The sequence below is a fragment of the Echeneis naucrates genome, chromosome 17 (genome assembly GCF_900963305.1).
Source record: "Echeneis naucrates chromosome 17, fEcheNa1.1, whole genome shotgun sequence".
Taxonomy (NCBI): domain Eukaryota; kingdom Metazoa; phylum Chordata; class Actinopteri; order Carangiformes; family Echeneidae; genus Echeneis; species Echeneis naucrates.
The window spans coordinates 14,026,821-14,050,619 of NC_042527.1; the positions used below are offsets into that span (position 1 = coordinate 14,026,821).

Sequence of the window (23,799 nt, forward strand, 5' to 3'; positions counted from 1 at the left end):
AACAAATAAATTCTTTGGTCGAGTAAAGAAAGCAGTGAAGTGGTTGTGCGAGCAATGACCCCTTAACCTGTGCCTTTGGGCTCTTCATAGAAGAACTTCCTGTTGTTTTCTTAGTTACAGTGATTGAAAACTCTGAATGGCTTTGGAAAAGCCCTCTTTTATTCTTAGCCCCAAGCTACGATTGGAAAATAACAGATAGCTGAAGGCGGTATGAAGATATTTTCCAGATAAGAGCTACTTGAACCTGCCCTTTTCAAGACTTGAATATCCAGAATGTCTTAATAGAAAACTAAGTGGCTGTCATGTGTTAAGGAGAAAGACTGTCTACAGTTTGTAACATACTATTCTTTGACTGCCTTAAAAAATAATGAGCTTTAGTAGCATGAGAATTCCTCTTTGAGTAAAAACGGGTCAATTGTGAGGTAGAATTTATATGGCTTGGCAAATATGTTTATTGCAGCTCATTTTCAGTTTAAACTTCGTCTATTTGTGCAGGTATATTTCCCAGTAGTGAGAACGCCTAAGTACACCATGCAAGTACATGTCTCAGGAGATTGAGTGACATCCTTTGCTTTTAAGAGGATTTTATTTTGTGAGGCCAGTGAGATGAGCCATGGTGCTAATCTATTCTGACACTGCCATGCTGGTGGAGCTGCTATTCATTCGGGCAAAGCAAACAAAAAGGGGGAGGGAGATCGTTTTGCTTTCTCTGCCCTCATTGTCAAAAAAAAAAAAAAAAAAAAACCCTCCACCCCTTCAGGTGTCCACCGTGATAATACGAACTTGGAGTTTTTATGCCCATATCATCACAGTGGCTTTTGAGAGTAACGCAGAAAATGTAATAGCAGCACATAGTGCCTAGACTTTAATTACCTGCTAATAAAATGCTCCAGGCAAGGGGGCTTAAAGAGAGCTTAAAGAGGTGTATTTAAATTCCTCTGACTCCATGTTGGTGGGCATTGGCGTGATTGCTGATTTGCCAAAGCAGCATGAGGGCTTGAAATCTTTCATATCATCTCACTCAGGGTTTTTTTTTTTAAAGACGTGTTGAAACAGGCACTGGATCTTAAATTTCCTAGCTCAGATCAAACTGCAAACATCCTGACATTGAATTTTCAGAAGATCTAGGTAAACACCACCAATGGCGAAGCTCTCTCAGTTTCTTTGTTGGTATCTCAGAAATATATTTGCTACGACAAAATGTTTTCAGTCGCTGTGGCTCATGTCACACCTTCAAATTATTCTTCTGTTCAGTTCTCCACATTAGATTCTTTTTTCTCCCCTTAGTCAGACTCTATAGCGTGCTGATGATTACTGTTGTACTGTGATGACAAGAATCCCACTTGACATGGCCAGACTTGCAAACTTACATTCATCTGTGATTTGCTGTACTGTGTAGGCAGCTACAGGTGCCTCTGTGGCGCAAACACAAGAGAAGCAGAAGATTTTTAATCAGTCCATCCTCGAACTGGGGCAACAGGATGAGTCGAGCGAGCATTAAATGAACAAAGAAAGATTGGTTCTATAAGAAATACAGCCACATTTTTGGAGTAAATCATCAGTGGGAAATGATCTGCTGTAAAGCTTGGTGAGGGACCTAATTATTATGTTCCCTTGAAACTCCAGCTTTAGGATTAGCCCACTCCCATCAAAACTAACATTTTGAATTAAAAAAAAAAGAAAAACTGCTGAACACTAAGAATGATATGTGCCTTTATTTTAAGTCTGTAAATACATTTTGTGCTTTTTTAAAGGGTGTAACATAAAAGAGACAATCCCCCGGATTATAATTGCTGTTATGATGTATTATCTTCCACATTAGCCTCCATGACAAGCATCACAACAATCCTATAATTTTATGTTGGAGCTCAGGGATTTTCCAGTTCCTCCATAAAGTCTTTAGAAGTGCAAGTCATAGTGTGCGGATCTGGTTAGCTTTTCACAGCAGGGTGGTGACTTAGTCCTCCAACTTGTCCTGACAACTCAGCAGGTAGGGTACTTCTCAATAGAAACACCTCAGCAGCGTCACGTCTGCTACCTGCACCTGCCACAGGCAAGTGCTTATGCCTTACAAAGGCATAACTTAATGCCGGAGCAGGTCCCAGCCTGCATCCCTCCCCCCTGCATCCTCTTACTCGGCCCTGCCTTGTTCTCGCTGCCTTATTGTCGGAAGGCAGGCTGGCTACTTGACCTTTTTTGGTGGTTTCATTTGCCATGACTTTAAAATGAGCCAGTAACTTTTACACCGGAAGAGCAGTTGGATGTTTAACAGCATTAAGAATCTGCTGGAGAACTTGAAATCCTCCTCCTAGCAGATGGAAGGCTCGCAAAATTAGGCCCGTTGACAATATTGTTTACAAGCATCCCACATTGCATATCCAATTTGTCTTCCAAACTGACCTAATGTGCTCTGCAGTCAGGTGGGGATATCTATGTTTATTAAAAGCATCTTCTTTCAAAGATTTGTCACCATTGCTCCACAAAATCACCATTGCTGATTTTGTTCAGGAATGTCAGATTGCCATAGTTTAGACCACTGTAAAATGAAAGCACTTGAGTAACAGTGAATCAGTGAGACAAAAGTCAAAACATGATCCCACTGTGCTCATGATAACCCCCTTCTTGCATGCCCAAACACATATTATTTTGAATTCTTTCTCCTTTATCTCCATCTTCCTCTGCATCTGCTGCCAATTACATCATCATAATGCTCAAGTTCCTGTTTCCTCCATCTCCTGAATGGCTGATCACCCCTCGGTGGCAGCCGAACAGACCCACAAAGGCATAAATTTAGAAGGTGCACATAGTGAACAGATGAAGTGGAGTTATTAATGTCAAGGAGATACAGCGCATATTTGAGAAAGATAGTATTATTCTGCTCCAGAGGGTGGAATTAACATTATCAGAGAGCCGTTAAAATATATTCTCTGAGGCGTTTAATATATACAGGTGGTGGACAAAAAAACAGAGACACCTCGGAATGAAACCCGGTCTGTTTCTTTTCCTCTCACGCTGTTTATCTTTTGCTGACATAAGTGTTGATTGAATCTTTTTAAAGTACATTCAAGTCAACTCTGAAACTGTCTTTCAAGAAACTGGTAAATGTGAACTAATCCTTCAGTAGTTTTTAAATGTAGTTTATAAATAACGTCATATATGTCTTTTTTTTTGTTGTTTTTTTTTTTATGTTAAACTGAATTTGAAAAACTTCCAAGCTTTCTCTGTTATTCTGTTCATCCCTACCCTTGCCTTGGTCTACCACAGGCAATTTCCAGGCTGAGTAACAGTACTTGGCTCAGTTGAGGAGCTGAGGCTGAATTAATGTATGTATTGAAAAATTCCCCCTTATAACAGCTTGCTCCAGATAGTTTTACCTCACAGTCTGTTACTTTGATGGATTTCTCGAATCTGCTTTGAACGATGGAAAGGGATATGGGTCAATAAGACACATGCCTGTTCTTTTCTCATTGTGCTCCATGAAAAGCCAAATCATTTGTCATTGATTTTTTTTACCCTGTCTTGCCTCAAGATTACTCCGCTGTGCTCCTTCACTACGCCCGGCACCTCTGGGAGAGTGCTGAAAAAGGAGGGCAGCTACACCTGCGGCTGCTGAACAAGTGTATCACTGTCTGGGTGCTCTGTCTTGGCTTGTCGGACCCTCTCACCTGGAATGTGCCGATGAGACAATCAGGTGCAACAGGCGCGTGGCAGCATGCTGCAGGGAGAGATAACCTGCTCTCAGACAACCTGCGAAGAGTGGTGAAGGACTTTGCACCCTGTGGTCGACACCCCTCTAAAATCCTGAGACATGCCGGTGCAGAGAGAGCCGTGTGAGACATCGGTGAGCATGGTGACTTATTTCTAAACAGCTCCTCTCCAGGAGTAATGTCTGTAGATTCATCATCGTGCAGGCTTGTTGGACTATCCCAGCATTACTCACAAGCAGGGTGGAGTACTATGAGATTTTGTTTAGCCTGAGGGGGAGAAAATTTAATTTCTCTCAAGAAAAGGTCATGAGCAATGTTCTAGCTTCACAGGAAATGCATCAACGTACATAATTGGATAACCTATCAGTTTTAGGGGCACCATGATCTCAGCGACAGTATTTGCCAGTGATATTTGGTCAGTGGGATTGGAAGTGAATGAAAAATCACGAATATCAAGTAGCTCCTCACCTGCACTGCTGTTGTTGCATTAATTTTTTATTACCGCAGGGATACAAAGTGTCCTGGGTTTAAATATATTCTAACAAGAGTTGTTAAGCTTACGATAACTGCATTATTGGGGTACAGTCATATAAAAGCTACTCAAAATATGCCTCATGATAACATTTCTAAGTGATACAAATAACCACCCAAGCTCTAAACTGCTTAAGATTTATGAGCTTCACCTCCACACACACAGTCTTGGACATCATAACCCTTCACTACTTGTAATTTTAGATTAATGGTCTGATAACACCATGTCGTGTATGTATTATCTCAAGGCATTTTTGTTAAGCTGCATGATTTTGTTCCCTTCAGATGGGAATATTATTTACCACTGAAACCCAAGCAAGGCGTTTTGAGGAGAAAACGACCCCTCTCAAGTGTTCATTTTTCCAGAATGTGTGTGTTTTTGTTGTCTAGGTTTTCCTTGGTGGCAGTGAACAAAGCGTTCTACTGTGGAGCAGTTTCAGCAATCGCAGACACAGTGTCTGTACAGGGAGTTCCTGTCCCTGGCCCAAACCCACAGACCAACAGCAAAGAAGGACAAGGTCAACCATTGCCTCTGCTTTCTCTTGGCATCAAGGCAGAAGAGCTTTACCTCACCCTCAAGTTGTACTCCTCCAGGCTTCATGTTGGTGAGAGATGAAAAATAAAATCTAACAGACCTTATACATATATATATATATATATATATATAAATATACATATACAGTGGAGTTTCACACTGAAAGCAATCCAGTACGGCTGCTTTTTTAATTAAAATGAATTAATGAGGGGTATGGAGAGCAGGAAAAAATATAGTTGCGTGGGAGAAGGGCATTTGCTTCAAATGTAAACATACTAGTTAACATGACAGTTTAGAGCCTCCTGCCAGCATGATTCAAAGAGGTTTGCAACACTTTCCTGTTTTTTCTAGGGAACCATAGAGCACGTGTATTGGAAAAGCAGTTCGACAATTTTAGAATATATGCCTATTTGCAATATCCCCAACAGAAAACTGACGTGACACAAAAACTGGACTGGAAACAGGGAAAACCTGGCTACCGTGCAAAGATTTTCAGTTACAATAAAATTCAGCAAATAACACAACAGAATGAATGTACGTTTAATACTTCATACACACAAAAAGTAAGACGTGAGTGAGATATTGCAAAGAGCACATTGCAGTGTGTCTGCTGTGGCTTCATGATTATCATGCAGATGTGGCAGAGATGGGATAGCAATCTTCTCATTTCTCATTCACTCCCTGCGTCAAAGAGAATAAGCGGATTTCTCAAAATGTCAAACTATTCTTTCAACTTGAGAGAAATGCAATCAATGAAACTCCTGCTGTGCCAAGCCATACATTATAAAAATTACAACTGTATGTATTCCCTGCGTAAGACTCCTCTCTATGTTTCTCTGCTACAGTGCGGCCTTTTGCTTCCATCCATGACGATATTGCTTCATTAGCTGAGGGGTCTCTTGGAAAAACAAAGATTCACAAGGTGCAGAACTAAGAGGATCCATCATGGCAATTTTAATGACCCACAGGTAAGATAGGAAGCCTGCTTGTGAAATATTTTACAGTCCACATTGGTTTAACTCTTTGGTTGGGTAACCAGAGATTACGAGACAATTATCAGAGGCTGGAATTCCAGACTGTGCTGCACATGATAAGAGAAGCTCAGCGGTTTTAGAAGATAAAAGCAGAGACACTCACCAATGAAAACACCACGAGTCTTATCAGATTGTGATAGACTTTGGAGATCCTCTGTAATCTGTGTGTGTGTCCTTGCTTTGAAAAAGCTTTCACTGTCAAATCAACTCTCAGCTGTATGTGGTTCGTCACTTTGGTCCATGTGGGAATTCATGATGCTTTTTAATTTGCGGTCTTTTTTGTTGTTGTGGTGAAAGCTTTTATTCGTTTGAACATTTTTTTTTTTTTTTTCAAATGATGTGTGTGCCGATGCTTTTCAAAATAGACGGTCAATTATTCTTTCACAAGTGGGAACATGTATCAAATTTGTATTAGAGTGAGGTTTAACTGTAGCAAGTTAACGGACAGCCAAAATATCCTTTAGGTTAGTTTTTAATGTGCATCAGTCAGCACAAAGTACTCACTGCTGCTACACTGCTACATTTTGTAATACACTCAAATGATGCACATAAATATAAACATATACGTCACAGGATTTTACATAGTGTATGATGCAAGACTTATTTTGTTGTTTTATTGCTCTGACAGGGAGCTTGCACATTGTCTTTGACAACTGCACCAGGCCTGCAGGGGGATGTCTGGCCTTTTGCAATGCACCAATCTCAAACATCATTTTAGTTCCATGCGCTGGTCTCAGAGAGGCTGGTTCTCTACGAGGCTTCAGCAGTCTTATGTGGAATCTGACCTTTGACTTTCATCCTGACTCTGACATCATCAAAATATGATGATATGTGCGTATGACAAAAAACCTAAACCTGGCAGCCTGATACACCTCCACTTTTCTTTCTTTTCTTATTTTTTCAAATAGTCTGAAGGTATATCCTTTGACATATCATCTGAGGGCTAAAAATTCATATTTTGTCCACTGGGCAGGCTGAAGGGAGGATCTCACTATCAAACCCTCACCAGTGAGCTTGAACTGTGCAAGACCACTGTTTTTGGAGTGGCTCTGAAAGAGTTAGGCATATTTCTGAAGCCCTGATTAAAACTGCAGCTGCTGAAATGTAGCTGTTAATCTCCAAATATGACTAACATGTAATGGAACGACATAAAGGATTGGAGTGCATGTCTGGTGAAATTATATCTCAGTGTCAGCAAACACCATGAAAAGACCACAACCAACAATGAACTGCTTCTGCTGACAAATATTGCCAAACCTCTTCTAAACCTGTGTGACGCTGACCTCCAGTATTTAAAAAATGCTGAGGCTTTTTTCTTCCTCTATGATCATGGCCACTATATTTCATTTTAAGTTGACGTCACACTCCCCATCCTGCTGCTGCAAAAATTCACTAGCACACCAAATTTAATATCCATTGCTGAAAATAGTCCCAAACAAATCCACTCTTTACTCTGCTACTATTGCTAAAAACTACAGTGCCAAATATTTTTTTAGGAAATACCAAAATCTTTCTTTGAATGAAAACATACATTCATGAATATATTCATGAACTTAAAGATTAATGTATTTCGTGCAAACCAGTTGGCCTGGGGCTTAGCTGAAGAACTGGAAAGTATAGAGACACTCATGCATTGTCATAGGATATGTAGTGACAAAAATATATATTGTTGTTTGACCTTCACCACCCTTATCTTTTGAAGAAAAAGTTCATCATTTTGGGGAAAAAAACCACTATATGCATCTTACAATTTTCCTTGTATCGAGGTTAAAAAAACAAAGTTTAACATATGTGTTAGGATGCCTTTCAGGTGTCTTCTCTCATGTTTGGACAGAGCCATGTCAGCCCATTAACCATAAAATACTGAGCTATGTCTTTGATTCACAACTTAAAGTAAAGATGAGAAACTCCAACCCAAACACAGAGCACAGCTAAAACACAGATCATATTATTCTAAGTTACTGGCGCTTTTCCAAACTCTTGAAACACCATGATCCAACATAAAATAACATTTTAAACATGGCAGCAACAGAAATTTTGCTGCTTTGCTTAACTAGCTTTTGATGTGACACCCCAGAGAGAAAAAAGCACAACAGGCCTGTGTTTCGTGATAACAATACAATTATACGACATTATTGACCATGTTTGTTTCTTCCTTTAACACATTGTGCCCAAGCAAGCATACCCCCCTGGGAGCTCCCTTGTCTGCACCACATCCTTGTGAGTAAGAGGCTCTCCAGACACTGATGAACTCCAGGACCCTGCCTACTTCTCTACACCTACCCCGCCATGTCATCACGGTCAGGGCTACTTGCTGAGCCGTAATTACCTCGGGCTGACACACACAACAAGGGAGATGCCTTCAAGTAAACACACTCCAGATTCTGGCCCAGCTCACTTCAAAGCTGGAGCATGCAGATAACAAAGCAGACCCTGGAGAGTCCCCCTCTTCCCTCCTGCAGAGAGGGTGGCCAGGATTCACATCGTGGAAGGCGGAGGGAGGAGTCGGGGGCGGGGGTCGGTAGTGTGCGAGAGAGAAGAGGTGTGAAGTAGCTTTTGACAGCACAGCACCTGCCGCGCATTCACTAGCAGGCAGTCCCTCGCCATTTGTCTTTACCGACCAGTTAGCATAGAGCTGGGGGGGTTACTGAGTGTTCAACCAAGAGGCATGTTTATAGAGAGGGGTGGTGGTGTTGAGAGAGATGGGGGGGTGGGGGTGTTGTTGTGTGATGGGACACACCTTCTGCCATCCCAGTGGAACATTCCAGCTGTATGTGGCAACTAACACAACTGTTGTGGGATGATGACACGTCTGCCCCTGCAGGCCCTCAATCCAGATCCATTGCTGCGCTCAGCGGCATCTCTCACACTGACGCTATCATCAGTGATCCCAAGCCAGAGGTTTCTCAGTGTTGCCTCAGTCACAGAGGCCTATATTAGTGTTAATCTGAATGTCATTAGCATTATCGCCTAATACAATCCAAATGCTGCTTGTTGCCTTTAAAGCTTATCCCACATCACTCATTGTCTTCTTGGTCTCTTATCAGCTGTGGTTTCTCTCTGCGGCTCATGACACAGCTGGATCACTTCTCTTGTGATCAGTCCACTGGAATGAAGTCACTGGTGCAGACCAAGCAATCTCGCAAAATGCTCAAAGGATGCGGTGAAGGCAAAGGAACGAACCAATGACAGGGCGATTTTTATGGCAGGGAAGACTGTGACTGCTAGCTTGGAAACACAAACAATTTGTTTCTCGAAGGGGGATTGCAATATTGATGCAGTGTTTATAAGACTCAAAATTGCAAAATATTGCCCCATACGAGTATTCGACTGCCTGCTATGTTATGTTTGAAATCTTAGAGTGCTGAAGTATTTCCGACTCTTCTCGAACAACAGGAAAATGGCATGAGCAAGTTGTATTCAACATAAATAAAAACAGGTCTCAGATTAGTTTTCACTTCATTGTGGACAGTTTAGTCGGATGCAGCTGTAAGCATCTGTTTTGTGCCACTGATCACAGAGGTAAAATAACTCATCTTATCTAAATTCTTTTTAGAAATGAACTTTGCAATTCAGCATCTCTGATGTTATTTCATGATGCATAACTGACCATACTGAATTCATTATTTTGTATTGTATTACAGCGAGTGTTAGTTTTCAAAAATCGCACGTCCAAGTGCAAAATTCTGTGTGTGCAAAACTAAAAACCTTGAAAAACAATCTGCCTAGGGAAATTAAAATGCAAGCAGACTTCACACTGTGTTCTTTTAATTCACAAACAACTATAAATGATGTCCACCCACAGAATAATTTATTATGTGATAAACTTTATGTAACTTTGGCCTTGCTTCAGATTCTTGACTTCTTGGCTCAAAAACTGAGTTACTCAACTGGAAAGAGAAAATCAAAAGCAATCAGAAAATCCAATGCTGATGTGTCTATTTGATCCTGCTTGGGGTTTACTTTTCCTCTTAAAAGCATCAATATCGCAAGAAGTCTGATTTTCATTAGATTTTTTGTGATATTGATGCTGACATTTTGGCTGGAGGAAGGGAGGTTCACCAGGTCCAAAATTGTTGTGTTGAATGTTTGCAGTATGTTTTATATCAGCTCTGATATCCTTTTTTTACATAGACAGATATTTTGGACCAAATGCAGTAAACTTAGTGAAATGTTCGAAATAAGCTTCAATAATGATTCAACTACATCACAATGGGAATCTCTGGATTTGGATTTGAAGTAACTTGTACGAGACCAAAGTGGTTGCATTGCATTGTGGGTTTTTTTGTGTTTGTTTTTGTTTTTTAGCTTTAACATATATGTAAAGGAGGTTGGTAGAATATAAAGAGCCCAGTTTTATAAGTGTGATTTACAGCAATAGAAAGCATGCCTTCAAAAGGTAGAATCAAACTGCACAAACCAAAAATGCAGCGTTGCTCTGCTGCATTATGTAACATTTTACAGGTGCCTCTGTATTTCAAATTGTGACATTTTAATGTAGTGCTGCTGCTCTGATTTGTGATTTGTTTATGCATTATGCAGCAGTAAAGATAAAGAATATCTATCTAACCTTTATTGGCCAAGATCCTTGTCAAGTAAAGGAGTAAAGGAGTCCTGCCCATCCCCAGAGAAGCTTCTCTGGAGGTTTGTGTCCTGTTGAGGCTTGTCAGAAGAGTACAATACCCAGAGTCTGAATAATGTGGCCGGGAGCTAGTTTATTCAAGCACCTTTTGTTTGTGCTCCATACTCACCTTTTCCCTCCACTGGTGATCAGATAACCACTAAATAGAAGGGGGAAAAAAAATCCAGACTCTCCAGCGGTCCCCGAGCTGCCTCCTGCTCTTTGCAGAATGTGCCATAGTGGATATTGTAGACCAATTTCAGACCATGTCATGGTTTGAGGGTAACATCACCATGTACGCAATCAAAAAAACTTCCTCAAAGCAACATGTTTAAGTCTTAAACTTAACGTGGATGGCGCCAAATACCCCTCGGAGTACCAATGTCATGCCAAACTACAAGGCGGGCCTTTTTCAAGCCCCCTGGGGTATTCAGTTTCACTATTTACCCATAAGTTAGGGGAGGTCACGCCGTAATGTGTGTGTTCCCGAACAGCTGCTCCTTGATGTCAGTACCTGGGATTCGACAGGGCTACGGATATTCCTGTGACGAGCCCACACAAATTTCATCCCGTTTTGTAGCTGATCAAGATACTCATGCCTGCTAATTATAAGGGTGATTACAGCACATGCTTATCTTACCTTAGTATAAACTACTAGTACAGGGGGAATCTGGTAGCCTTGCTCCGACTGAATTTAACACAATCCTCCAACTGGCACCTCTAAATTTCACAAATTAACATGCTAATAGCATTTTTCCGCTGCATGGAACCGACTTGACTCCACATTTGCTTTTGATGCCAGGTGGTTCTTTCTCAACTGCAGATATTTATACTGTAGTGATGATGCACAATGTTACAGTGACATCATCATCAGCACACTCAGAGACAAACAATAGAGGATATTGAATCTGGCTGCCATGCTATAGTGCGATAAGCTGTGTGTGTGCTTGGCTGTATAAACATGACGGATCTCACAAAACAATGATGCACTAATGACAATTCTCTTCAATCAATCAAGAGTCTGCAGTGTTTTTGTGCCACTATTTAGTTTCCCTTCAGGCCACACCAAAAAGATGTAGAATTCAGCTGACGCTATGCACGGAGAAGGCTATAAGAAACTTTAATTTGCTTCCAGTCTCATTGCCCGAAGGGTTGCTATCGTTCTTATTATCTAACTCTTGGCAGGAGATCAAACAAATATGAAACTCTTCTTTAAAACTCAATCTTTTAAGCCACAAAAATATCCCACCTCATCTTTTTCATTACATTTTCAAACCCTCTTGCTGCATTTCCGACTCATGAATGAATGAAAATGAAGTGCAATGAGTTGTGAGCACTGAATCACGCGCCTCTGTTGTGTTGCTGTTTTGTTGATGCTGTTCATGCAGTTGCTGTGGTCGAGAGTAAACTACTTAGAAACGGCTGGTGGCCAGACACCTCTCCCCAGGCCTGATTCATCATAATTAGGTCACTGGCTCGGTCTGCTGGACTCCGGGAGATCACCTCACACTGACACGGTCACATACACATGTGCACCACCAGTGCAGGTTATCAGCGACCAAAGCCTTCCTCGTATTTACCTGCAACCTCTTTTTAGCACAAGCTGACTCTCTGGATCGTCTTGTGCATCCATTTTCAGAAAGTGAAATTAATTAAGGACAATGTGTTTTCCCTCACATTCCCTCATTACTGGTGTGAAGGAAATTTTCAGTGTATGTAATGGATCGGAAGAAAAGAACACTTTGTGATGCGCCGTGCTTTACACAATAGATAAACACAGTGAGGATAGTAAACTGAATAGATGACTTGAGACACAGCTGTACAATTAGAAAGGAAATCTCATTTCCGTGATGCTTGATTGGTCAGCTGCATTCTGTTCTGTAATTTCTGCTGGATGCACGCAGCTACAGAAATTACATTGTGCCTGGACCCAAAACAGCTGGTAAATATGCAACTGGCTAAAAAGGATAGCCACTGTTAATTTGTTGCTGTGTGTAGAGTTGATGATAAAATTGTATAATCACGCCGTGCCCAGTCTGTGCAACTCACAAACCGAGTGGAAATATCTTTAAGATCTTGGAGAGCAAACAAAAATTTGTGCCACATTAACTAGCTCCGCTCATTTAAATGTGCGGATATTTCTTCTTACGCATTCACTCCAGATTTCTCTCTTTGCTCTTACATTACTGTCCACATCTGATTTGTTGTTCACTGATGTCAGGACCTATTTGGCAGAAGACAAAGGAACTGCTGGTGCCTAACATCCATTACGATAACCAGTTACTGACAGCCTACCATGTTTTTTGAACACAGACAGTATACATGAAGTTCCAGTGGGATCAATTAACTTCTAACTTCTGATGGCTGTCAAAAATCCCCCAAAAGAGGCAAACCAAGTTTCATATTGTCTTACTAAATGAGGAAAATATTAATATTTCATGTTCTTAAAAAATGCTGCTGTTGAAAATAATGATCAAAACTGGGTATTTGTTGTGAATACAAAATGAAGTACTCCCTATTCATAGTGATAAAGCAGAACTGCTGGCACAGAAATAATGCTTTTTAAAAGTGTAAATTAGTTTGTTACACCCTCTCCAAAAAATTAATCTTCGATACTTTTTTATTGTTTCCATTGTTGTACAAAGGAACTTTTAATTTCAACTCCAACCCATCATCAATGTAAAGTCCTGAAAATACAACAAGATCATACTGTACAATATGACTTAAAGAGAGTGCCATTGTTTCTTTAACGACTGTGACCAGATCCCAGTCATCAGATCTCTTGCTATAGTCATATCATATGATCTTCATGTGGACATAGAGGTCACAGTAGTTTATAGCCATACTGTTTAAAGCGTCCAAAGATTTTCGGTCTTTATTACAAATTTTAACAACATGAAAACAAAATGAAATTGATGACCCGGGGTGACAAAAGAGAAAATTGGTACGCTGAGGTGCTCCAGATGTGATGTTTGCTTATGAGAAGATGAGGAAACGGAGGGGAGGGAGATGAACCAGTGAAGTAAGGGGCGGCCAAGACCAACCAGTGCTCATGGCTTTCAAATTCAAATTGGATGAGCAGCAGTGTCAAAGGCAGCCCTGAGGTCCACAAGGATTAAAAATGAACAATTTGCTGCATTTGCTTTTCAAATTCCATCATCATTTTTTAAATTAAAAGCAGACTCTCCCGTCTTCATGTGACGGCACTTTGTGAAACTGGCATCTAAGTCCACATCACAGTTGTATTGGTTGTATCCTGATGATTGTCCAGCGCCACCTTGTCCTAAAATGCAGCAGAGACGTGGAGCAGTGAAAATAATATTTATCTGCAAAGACCTTTTTGAACTTCATTCTTGACCTTCATCCCCATCTCATGGCCTACATTAGCAGCGTCATCAGTTTGCTTTGCTATCGTAAGAGTCAGGATACATTTTACAAATAAATCAACATTTAATTATTAAATAATATACTTAAAATATCAATCAATGATCACAGGTTAAGTTACTGCTCTCTGTCAATCCATTAACAAGCTCTTAGAAATATAATGTATATGGGGGTGAGAAGCTCATTGTTTAACATTAGGAGACTGAAAAGCTTTATATAAAGAAAGGCAACTTTCATTTCAAATCATCTGTGGCCACAAACAACCATGTTGTTTACAGAGATGCTCTTTTACAGCTGTGGTCATGAGGTTTGTGGGTTGAACATTACAGGGAAAATACAATCAGGTAAATATCATGACAGGATCACAGGATCACCATAACCCTAAGCCTCTGACAGCCTGACCTCTGCTCAGCAAGAGAGCAACAAAAGCAGACCACAAAGTTATTGATCAAGACAACACAGCCTCGCCTCGTCTGTCTCTGCTGGACCCTTCACTTCAGTGCCATTAATGACTCAGTGAAAGAGAACTCCCTTCTGACCTACATGGAAAGTTTTACATTACTGCAGCCTGCCAAATATCAAACAGGTGATCAGCACCTGATATTTTCCTTATTGCAATTTCTTTAGAACAACTGTTTTTTGGCCTCTTAACATTCGCCCCTTTGCTCTAATCAGATAAAAACACAAGACACTAAGAGGCACAGCAAAGCTTCAAATTAATTCATCTTCCCCAGTGATTGAATTATACGTGCTCAGTCTGCATGAATGAAATAAATCAACAAATAGAGCACTGATGCAATGAAAGCTGCACAATTAGAGGCAAACAGTATTATCTGGAGAATATGCACCTCCAGCTGAAAAACAGGACCGTTCTAACTAGCGACCAAGTCACTTGAAGAGACGACAGAAATGAGAGCGAATAGTCTTTAACAAGATGCAGAAACTCAATAAATAGGCAAACATTCCTCCAGGCAGTCGGGGTAAAGGGGAATACACAATTGTCTCTATTCTGATGTGGCAGGGCTGAGAGAAAAGGGCTGAGATCACATCCCTGCTCGGACAATCAGACCTCAGAGGACACCCTTAAGTTTATTTGTTCCACTTGAAGACCATAAAGGAATCATACTCCCTGATTCACCATAAAGTCAGCAGGTCTCTGAGTCCCACTCTTCAGATCTAACATACTCCTCTTGGAGGCTGCTTACTTTTCATTTTGCCCTGGGAGAAATTATATGAGCAGAGTGAGGTGATTTATTTTTTATATGTGGTAATGTACATGATAAAATAAAGAATATAGGCCTATTATCACTTCGGGTTTTAATAGCAGTCGAAATTCAAACCAAGTAGAATGAATAGGCAGCTAAAATGAAGATGATGGAATGGAAAAGGTAGTCAATCAGTTAACCGTAACATATTAATTTGACAATTAGTTCATTGTTTTTGTCATTTTTCTAGCAGAAATACCAACATTATCCAGTTCCATCTCTAAAATGTGAGCATTTAATCCTTTTCTTGTTCTATATGTAAAGAATTTTTATCTTATATTTTATATAAAATATTTTTTGTGTTCTGGATGATGATGAGCCAATGAGGGTCTAATGTGAAAATATTATGAGCATTTTTTCTGAATTTTCTGACATTTTAAAAACTAAAAATGGAGCACTTGATACAGAAAGCGTTTTGGAAATGATTTGCTGGTGTCCTTTGCACATATGATACATTTCTAATTCATGCCTAAAATGTGCTTGCTTAAGTTTGGGGGAAAGAACAGATCCAGTACCTTCGTGAGAGTAATGTGTGATTTTTCTAAATATTACTCTAAATATAAACACCCACAGGGTATCTTACCTGCGTATGACATCTTTGGGTAAACACAGCCGTGTGACTCTTCACAGTTTCCACACCTAACAAATATTAGATCTCACATTCTTTAACACATCCACTAATAGCCTTATGCTTTAAAACAAACAAGTTCCCGCTCTCTCCCCTCCCCTTCTCCTCCTACTATCATCACAATGGCTAAATCAAATATTCATGTTGGCGGGGAAAGCATTTAACACATTGTTGTTATCTGAGAAATCAGTCATGCAGTTAATTGTTGTTGTAAATGGGAAATCCTGCAAGATTATGAAGCTAATTGGCATTATGCATTAATACCCCCCCCCGACATCAACTCGACAAAGTGTTGCCTATGCAAGGAGAGATATTAAATTCTCCAAGCAATAGTGAGGACAAGCACCGCCAGTATCTCAGCAGTGTTAAAGTTTAGAGCGCCCTGTGATGCCACTTTCCTTTTATGAGGCAAATGATCCGAATAACAGAAGCCGCTGCTTGTAACGTTCCCACATTAAGCTGGGGCAGAAGTTTTTCTCCAGTATCAGTGGACCGGTGGCTGTGGCTTGTATCGTCCTGGTTGTACCTGCTTTTTCAGCCGGGGCGAAGAGTCATGAAACCACCTGGCCCGAATCAAAGAGCCGCTGTGAGCACCTGGAATAGCTTGACGACGACTCACAGTGAGGAAAATCTACCTACAGGGGAGTTCAGCCCAAAACAAGTGTCTATGTGTCAGAGCACATCTTTTAGGTCTGCGACTCTTGGGCATTAGGGCAAACAGGAACACACTCTGGGGTCTATTAGAAGGAGTTTAACTTTGACTGTATTCCCCCCGAGGCACTGCACTTTTTGTGCTATAATCTTTATCTTCTGCTAGACAGCATATGGTAAAAGGCAACAAAATGTAGCTCAAGGAAGTCTATTTAATCCACGATGGCAAGCATCCCAGAATTCAAGGAGGTTGTCAAAGCACATGCAAATTTGAGCGTTTTGTGAAAACATATTAAAATCTAGATATCTGAGTGGCCTCTTCCCCTGCAAGGATGGTTGTGATTAAAAGGGAAGATAGAAAGAAAACATTTCCCTCAGGTTAGCTCGATGACATGACTTTCCAAATTAGGATCACGTTCCATAATAGCATCACCCTCACTTTTAAACGTTGCACACACTTGGGCAAAGACAGAGTCATGTGCCCTCAAAGGGTCTAGCAAGTGAGTGCAGATCAATATAGCTTGTATGTGTTAAATTTCAAGATTGTTTGATGTCTGGACAGGTTCACAGGGAACAGGTTCAGGCCTGATTTAGAGCTGAGTCACCTCGTTTGTTGTTGGGGTTTTTTTTTTTTTTTTTTTTGCATCTCCATTACATGAGATGGTGCAAGTTGGATTAAATATCATTTACTTCTGTAGAGGGTATGCTGTTAAAAGCATTACATTTGTGAATCTCGCCGAGTCCTGCTGAAATACCTACTTACAACACCGGGAAGGCTTCCCGAGTGAAAAAGCAAGTGAAAATGCCTCCATAAATTATACAAAATGTCATGAAACTTTATTTCTAAAAGTGTCATGAGAAATATGAAAAATATCAAAATCATTCAGCATCACAGTTTTCACTGTTGGAATACAATCATCTCAGTCACGCTTACATTCAATATATAAAAATATAAAATAGAATTGTTGTTCAAAAGTACATATTATTGCCAAGTAAAATTGAGGCACTTGGGAAAAATTGTATTGCTATTTGAGTGCTGGCAAACCTGCTTCTAATGACTGTGCAAAAGTTATTATAATTTTCTCCCTAAAAACTAAGCTTGCACTTGTTCCCTAAATAACAATGGCTTCAGTTTTCCTCTGGTTATATTCATATTGTCATTCATAATGCACCTTTTGGTATCGTTCTTGTGGTTTGTATATAAAAAAAAAAAGAAAAGTGGAGGACTGCATAACAGCCACTGAGATACATTGGTACAAACACTGAAGATAACATTGTGAAGACGTATTAAACATTCTAGACATGCAGAAAAGTGCATGAATAGCACAGGTAGGTGAGTACATGGTTTGACAAAGCTCGACACTGATTGTAATCACAGAAACACTGCTTGAAATGAGAAGCATGGAGCACAGAGCTACTTTTCACTTTGAAATGAAATCGACTGTGGGCGGGGGGGGGGGAGAAGTCTGCACATTTGGGAACAAATCCCCCTCGGATGAGATTCCCTGACAGTTCTCCTGGGCTTGAAAACATAAAGAAACAGAGCAATGGAGGGTTTTTTTTTTCTGCTGGTGGAAGAGTATCCCAGTTCAGTGTGCTACACAACAACCAGATTCCTCATGCTTGTGCAGAAGAGACATCCTGGAGAAAGTTTTGGAGCAGTTCTTGCATTGGTATTTTTTCACATCCGAATGGGTCTGTAGGTGCGCCCTGAGATTGGACCTGTCTGCAAACGCCCTGTTGCAGTGAGGGCAGGAGAACGGCTTCTCTCCTGGAATGAGAAGGAAAGACCTCGTCAGTGATTGTGCACAGATACATAAGCACAGAGCCGTGGTGGCCTTTTTAAGCCGGCTGCATCGTAATATTTGAGAGAAGGGCGCTGTGTTGAGTTTATTCTACTGCTGACATGCCATTTGTCAGAAAGGAGTCAACATATATTTCACCAGAAGAAAACTTACAGGAAGTCATATCATTCTGAAAGCTTTTCACAGCAGTAACTGGCTTGTCCTTGCTGCCATTACAGCTGAAAGCTTTGTAACAAAGTCTGCTGAAGCGGTAAATGTATTGAATTATGTACTAGGTCGAATCTGTACCTGATAAAGGCCACAAATAACACATGGAGCCCCCCCACCCCCCTCCCTCGCCCTTCCTTTCAGTCACTCACCGGTGTGCGTCCTGATGTGTCCTTGGAGCAGCCACGGTCTGGAGAAAGCCTTCCCGCATATTTTACAAACACAAGGCAAGGTGTGAGTCCTGATGTGCATTTTGAGAGCTCCGAGACTAACGTACTCCTTCTCGCAGTATTTGCAGCTGAAGGATTTCCTCGTTTGGGCGTCGCAGTGCAGCTGTTTGTGCTTGAGCAGTCCAGAGTACGTGGAGTAGGACTTGCTGCACAAACTACATTGGAATTTCTCAGCCTCCACTCCGTGAGGGTCCGTCAGCTTGGGCAGCAGCTGCTCGTCCTCATCGCTCCTCGGGCTCTCCGAGCCGCTGTGGTCTTTAGAGGAGGTGTCGGAGAGCGATGAGGGGTATCCAGAGATAGGGGACAGGTCACTGGGGAGCGGAGACAGCGGCAGGTTGCTGGTAGTCCACACTGTGATGGGGCTGTAGGCTGCCGGGTTCAGGATCTCCGGCTGGGGGATGACAGGCAGGGGAAGGCCCTTGTAGATGTGCGGAGAGATGAACACTGCAAAGGGAAAAAAAAAAAAAAAAAAAAGACCAGTTGAGTGAAAATCGTTTCCTTGGAGTGAAGTTTTGTTTTATTTTAGGCCAAACGCTTTTAAAATATCAATTCCTGCGCTGAAAAAAACAAAAAAACAAAAAAACAAAAACGCAATGCACCAAGTAGAAACAACTCTAACAAACCTGCGAAAGTTACACTTGTTCTTTTACTTTGAAAAACTTTACCTGTTGGGCTTTCCAACTCACTATAATTTGGCTTCTTTGCGGAGTTTATGTGCTTCTTCACCAGGAAAGAGCGTGGCATCTTGGAAAACAAGTGGGCAACTTTGGCAAACTTTTTTTTTTCTCTCTTGCTCTTATTATTATTAATTTTTTTTAAAGTAGAAGTGGTCGTCAGTTTGGTGAGTGAAGACGGAAATCCTTATTGCTTAAGTCCAGTGGAGCGTCATGATGCAGCGCTGCGCTCTTGGAAACAGTGTAGTGCGAAGCTGTGAGCTGTAAATATCCCCATCAGGTGCATGGGAGGAGCCACCCGCTGCCATTTACATAGACTGGGGGGCTCAAACCAATTAAATGTCGTGTTTAACACGGAGCTTTAACAGTGTGCTTTTAGCCTATAGGCGTGCGTAACCTCCCGAGGGGCCGGGTTACTGCCATTCACTCCGCTCAGACAGGTGCTTTGTGTAGCACTTTCAAAGATGCAAGTGTGCGTCTGTGGAGGTTGACTGTCAACACGAGCAGTGGCTTTTATATATATTCTTTCAACCTCAAACAGATCATGAAAGAAGGAGAGATAGGCAGGAATGTTTATCATGCTACTGCTAATGCGCGGTGGGAAAGTGGTTAGTGCTGCTGCCCCACAACAAGAAGGTCACGGGTTTGATTCCTTGAACTGGGGTCTTTCTGTGCTGAGGTTGTCAGCTTCTGTGTGGGTTTCCTCCCACCAAAGACATCATGTTTGGGTTAACCGGGGATTGTGAGTGTTTGTTCATCTCTGTCTGTCTCTGTGTTGGCCCTGTGATGTGGGATGGGATTGGCTCCAGCACCCGGCGACCCGGAAACAGTTAAGCTGTAGAAGACGAATGAATGAATGCTAATGCAATCACAGCACAGAGTGTGTACAGTGTTACTGACGATCGTTGTTTTGGAAACCTCTGGGGACTTGATTATCCTTGCATGGGGGTGCATATTTGAATTGGAGAATACCAACCGTTGGCGGCCTAATGATGATGATAATGACTGGATTGAAGGGAGATGGAAGATTTGTCATCTACATTTTACAAATTTTCATTGCCAAATCTACTAAACTGACTAAACTGACACATTTGTAGCTGAGTTCTTGTAGCAGCCAACATTGTCATTCTGTGGCTTTGTCAAAGGGTGGATCTTTCTAATGCCGTCGGCTGTGGAGAAAGGTACACATTTCCTTGCCAGTAAAGCAATAAGGCATTCCTCCTTGAAATGTAAATTTAAGTGTTGTTCACTCTCAAGGTCAGACATGATATCATAATCAAACTTATCCCCTTTGCTGTGCCTGCTGAACTGGATGAGGAGAGGCAAACTTAGCAGTCTACGCCCCCTTGTGTTCAACTGGGCTCTTCTGAGAGAGAGAGGCATGAGTTGAACATCTAAATATAACAAGGCAGAGGGTAAAAGAAACACAAAGGCACAAAAGCTTGGCTATGGCGATATTGAAAAGCAGCTCAGAGAGCAGTTTGATTGGCTAGGTCAGCAGATACGAAAATCTCCGTCTAGGGCAAGCCTTAAGTTAATTGTGAACTGCTTATCTTATCAAGGAAACATAATTGCAGATCATGAATAGTTTCCCTTTGTGCCTGCTTGGATTATAAAAGGAAGAGAAGGTTATCTGTGCATAATAACTCCCAGCTACTGTCACACATTTAGTGCTCTGTATGGCGGGCGAGAATGACTGAGGCATGTTGGGTGATTGGTGGTGATCCAGTAGAAAACAATGTGCCCCATAAAAGATAATACTTGAATCCGGTGATGCCCGCCAGCCAACATATATCCAAGAGAAGAGAGGCTATGTACGTCCAGGTGAAAGTGCCTTCTACCACATTTCCTGCTTCACTTCTGTGCTTTGCGTTTTGAGCACGTGGATGCTGCTCTGCTGAGATTAATGAAGGGGGTAGTGGGTGAAAGCAAGGCAAATCATATCGCTACTTTGAAAAGCCAAGGCTGTAGCTTATGAGTACGGCAATTAATTAACTCTGTATCCTTGGCTCTGCAGGATGGTGCAACACCAGGAAAAATGTGCTCAATTAAACATGATCATGCTTTTGACTCTGTGTTCGAGCGCAGGGAAGAGAATAACCTTTGCTGTCTTTAGAGGTAGGAGCAGCCGCTCAACACAAAATGCAGACGCCGCTTGCTAGAAAGTTGACATATCTTCAAATCTAGATGGAGAGGTGCTGTTGTATGGAATCCAGCCTACATTTCACATTGCCCATTGTTTTCCATCTTTGTTTACTTTTACATATCTCAAACAAACACCGTTAAGTTCCCGATTGCAGTGCTGATTAATGAACAACAGTAATGAAGAGTAATTGCTTGTATAAGCTTTTATCCTCCTTCCTCCTCTGCGCAGGCTTTTGTTTCCCATTAATCCGTATGCACATAGGTGTAAGTGTTTCAGCATGTATATAAAAGGTGTACTGTAAATACAGAAAAGTCACATAGGCCCTGTACTACTTGGTGTCAAATCGAACTGTTTTTATATTCCTGACTAGATAAGCAACAATCTGAGTTAAAGTTTTGAAAAACAAACATCCTTGTGTAATCTGCCTTGACTGCTTTGACAGGTCTGTGTGGGTGTGCGCTCTAATCAGTTTTGATTGAAAGCGGCCTGCAAACATGGTGCAGTTATTGTCATAAGATTGTGGTTAAAAAGTTGCTAAATATGAAATATACAATATTATCTTTTTTACAACATACTGTACCCACTTCGAAGTGGCTGCAGGGCTGCCTTTAAGGATGTAGAACAAGGAGCTCATTAGAGTTGGTGTTATCACTTGATAATCAGGTGGGATTCAGCTGGCAGGGAACCTGAATGTTGGTAGAAACGCTGATGTAATTTTTCTTTCTGAATTCAGTCACAAGCCAGGCGACGTATGCGTTCGTTAGTCATTATTGTTTACATTGCTGCTGGTACGTTTGGTGTTTAGGTACGGGATGCACAGAGCTGTCAGTTCTTGTTGGCAAAGGCGGCATGTGAAGGTTTTGCGTTTCAAATTGAAATAGTGTGAAACCTAGTTTGGGGTCATGTTAAGGTTGGAGACAGGTTGAAAAAGCTCACTGAATGGGACTCTGCACAGTGACTGTCTCAGGTTTAAAGGTTTAGGGGTAACAATTGGCAGATATTTAAAAACGATATTCAGATTTATGTTTTCATTAGTGTTATAATCATCAGAGAATAGAAAGCATGTTAAGACTTTCATATCGGCACAGGGGTGGGTCCTTTTCCCTTGAAGCCTCCATGTTGCATTGTCATGTTTCTATAGTAACCCAGGATGGATAAACCAGACACTACCTCTAAAAAGGGCCTGTTATGGTTTTATGTCACCCAATGGCCCCATTGGACTCTCCAACACACTTTGCACAGGAAGGAAAAAGAAGGGCGTATTCAGTTGGGTGTTATTTGCAATCGTACTGCAAAATGCCTCTAAGTCTTCAAAGTCTGCAAAGAGAAATCAATATCAATAGGAAAGCGATTATGTGATAGTCCAGATTTGCTGCGTCCCCCTTGCAAACAATGCTTTCAGACATGCAAATACACTAATCTCTTCAATGTAACAATCAAAGCAATTCTCACTTTGTAAGCTTATACTTTGTTTATGTTGGATCCCAACTCAGAGTGGGCATTTCACTGAGAGAATATGTTTTCAGTACGGATCAGGGAGGCTTTTATTTTTTGACACAAAATTTTGTACCTCAACTCAGCGCATTATGTGCTTATCCAGTACAAGTCCTTTTCACTGCCCAGAGCTCATTCAAATTACTTTTGTGTAAGGTACCAGGAGACCTGGGATGGCTAAGCCATTTAAACAGTCAGCCAACAACACTAAATGAATGTGCTTGATAGTCAGAACGTCAACAAAATTACTGTGGATCAGATGCATCGCAAGTGATATCTGATCCACTTGATAGGCTCAGAATTGGCACTGATCTGGATCCAGCATATCTCTATCAGATTGGGCCAATGCTGAGTCAGGCAGAAGGATATTAAAGGTACAGTGAGGTCAAATGTAGCACTCCTGCAAAGCCCACGGTGATACATAAAAAGCTTTATAAGAGTCATAATCATTTATGTTAGCTTTGGTTTGCTAATGTATCTGAATGAAGCCATTAGAACGGACAGGGATAGAAAGCCTTGTGTCTTGTAAGACACTAATAGAGGTTGCTGTAGTCTTTGTGAAATATGAAGTCACTGAACACATCCATTTATCATTTCCAGTTCACACCACCCGCCTTGTGTGCAGCACAGCTGCAGGTTGAAAGACCATCAGGTCCAAACTGGTCCAGAGCTACAGGAGATTTTGACCTTTACATAACCAACCTTTCAAAATAAAAGGTTTTATCTGTGTTTTGTTGCAGACTGAAACGACCGCCTTACGGGTAACTGCTGTCAGTGACATGCTGCTGAGGTTGGTGAGCAAACACTGAACGTCAGAAGAGTCAGCTTGCATCATGAGGGGTGGGGTTAGAGTGGGGGGGGTGGGCAGCAGGATCTTTCAGCTGGCA

At 41.3% G+C, this 23,799-nt stretch overlaps 1 protein-coding gene and 1 long non-coding RNA gene across 3 annotated transcripts; one reads left to right on the top strand and one right to left on the bottom strand.

The window, feature by feature from the left end:
- The first annotated feature begins 3,732 nt into the window (after window positions 1-3,732).
- Window positions 3,733-23,737, top strand: LOC115058377 (uncharacterized). Its single transcript, XR_003842058.1, has 4 exons — window positions 3,733-3,841; window positions 4,629-4,843; window positions 5,619-5,741; window positions 23,653-23,737. It is a non-coding gene; the product is annotated as an uncharacterized LOC115058377 (long non-coding RNA).
- On the bottom strand, window positions 16,945-19,525 carry snai2 (snail family zinc finger 2). 2 transcript variants are annotated; one of them, XM_029524640.1, is made up of 3 exons: window positions 19,285-19,525; window positions 18,521-19,042; window positions 16,945-18,127 (listed from the first exon to the last, which is right to left on the bottom strand). In XM_029524640.1, exons 1-3 carry the CDS (start codon window positions 19,340-19,342, stop codon window positions 17,946-17,948), a joined length of 762 nt encoding a protein of 253 aa, XP_029380500.1. In that variant the 5' UTR covers window positions 19,343-19,525; the 3' UTR covers window positions 16,945-17,945. The 2 variants fall into 2 exon arrangements, with proteins under 2 accessions (XP_029380500.1, XP_029380499.1); XM_029524639.1 differs by having other exon boundaries at window positions 19,264-19,525.
- Window positions 23,738-23,799: the final 62 nt, after the last annotated feature.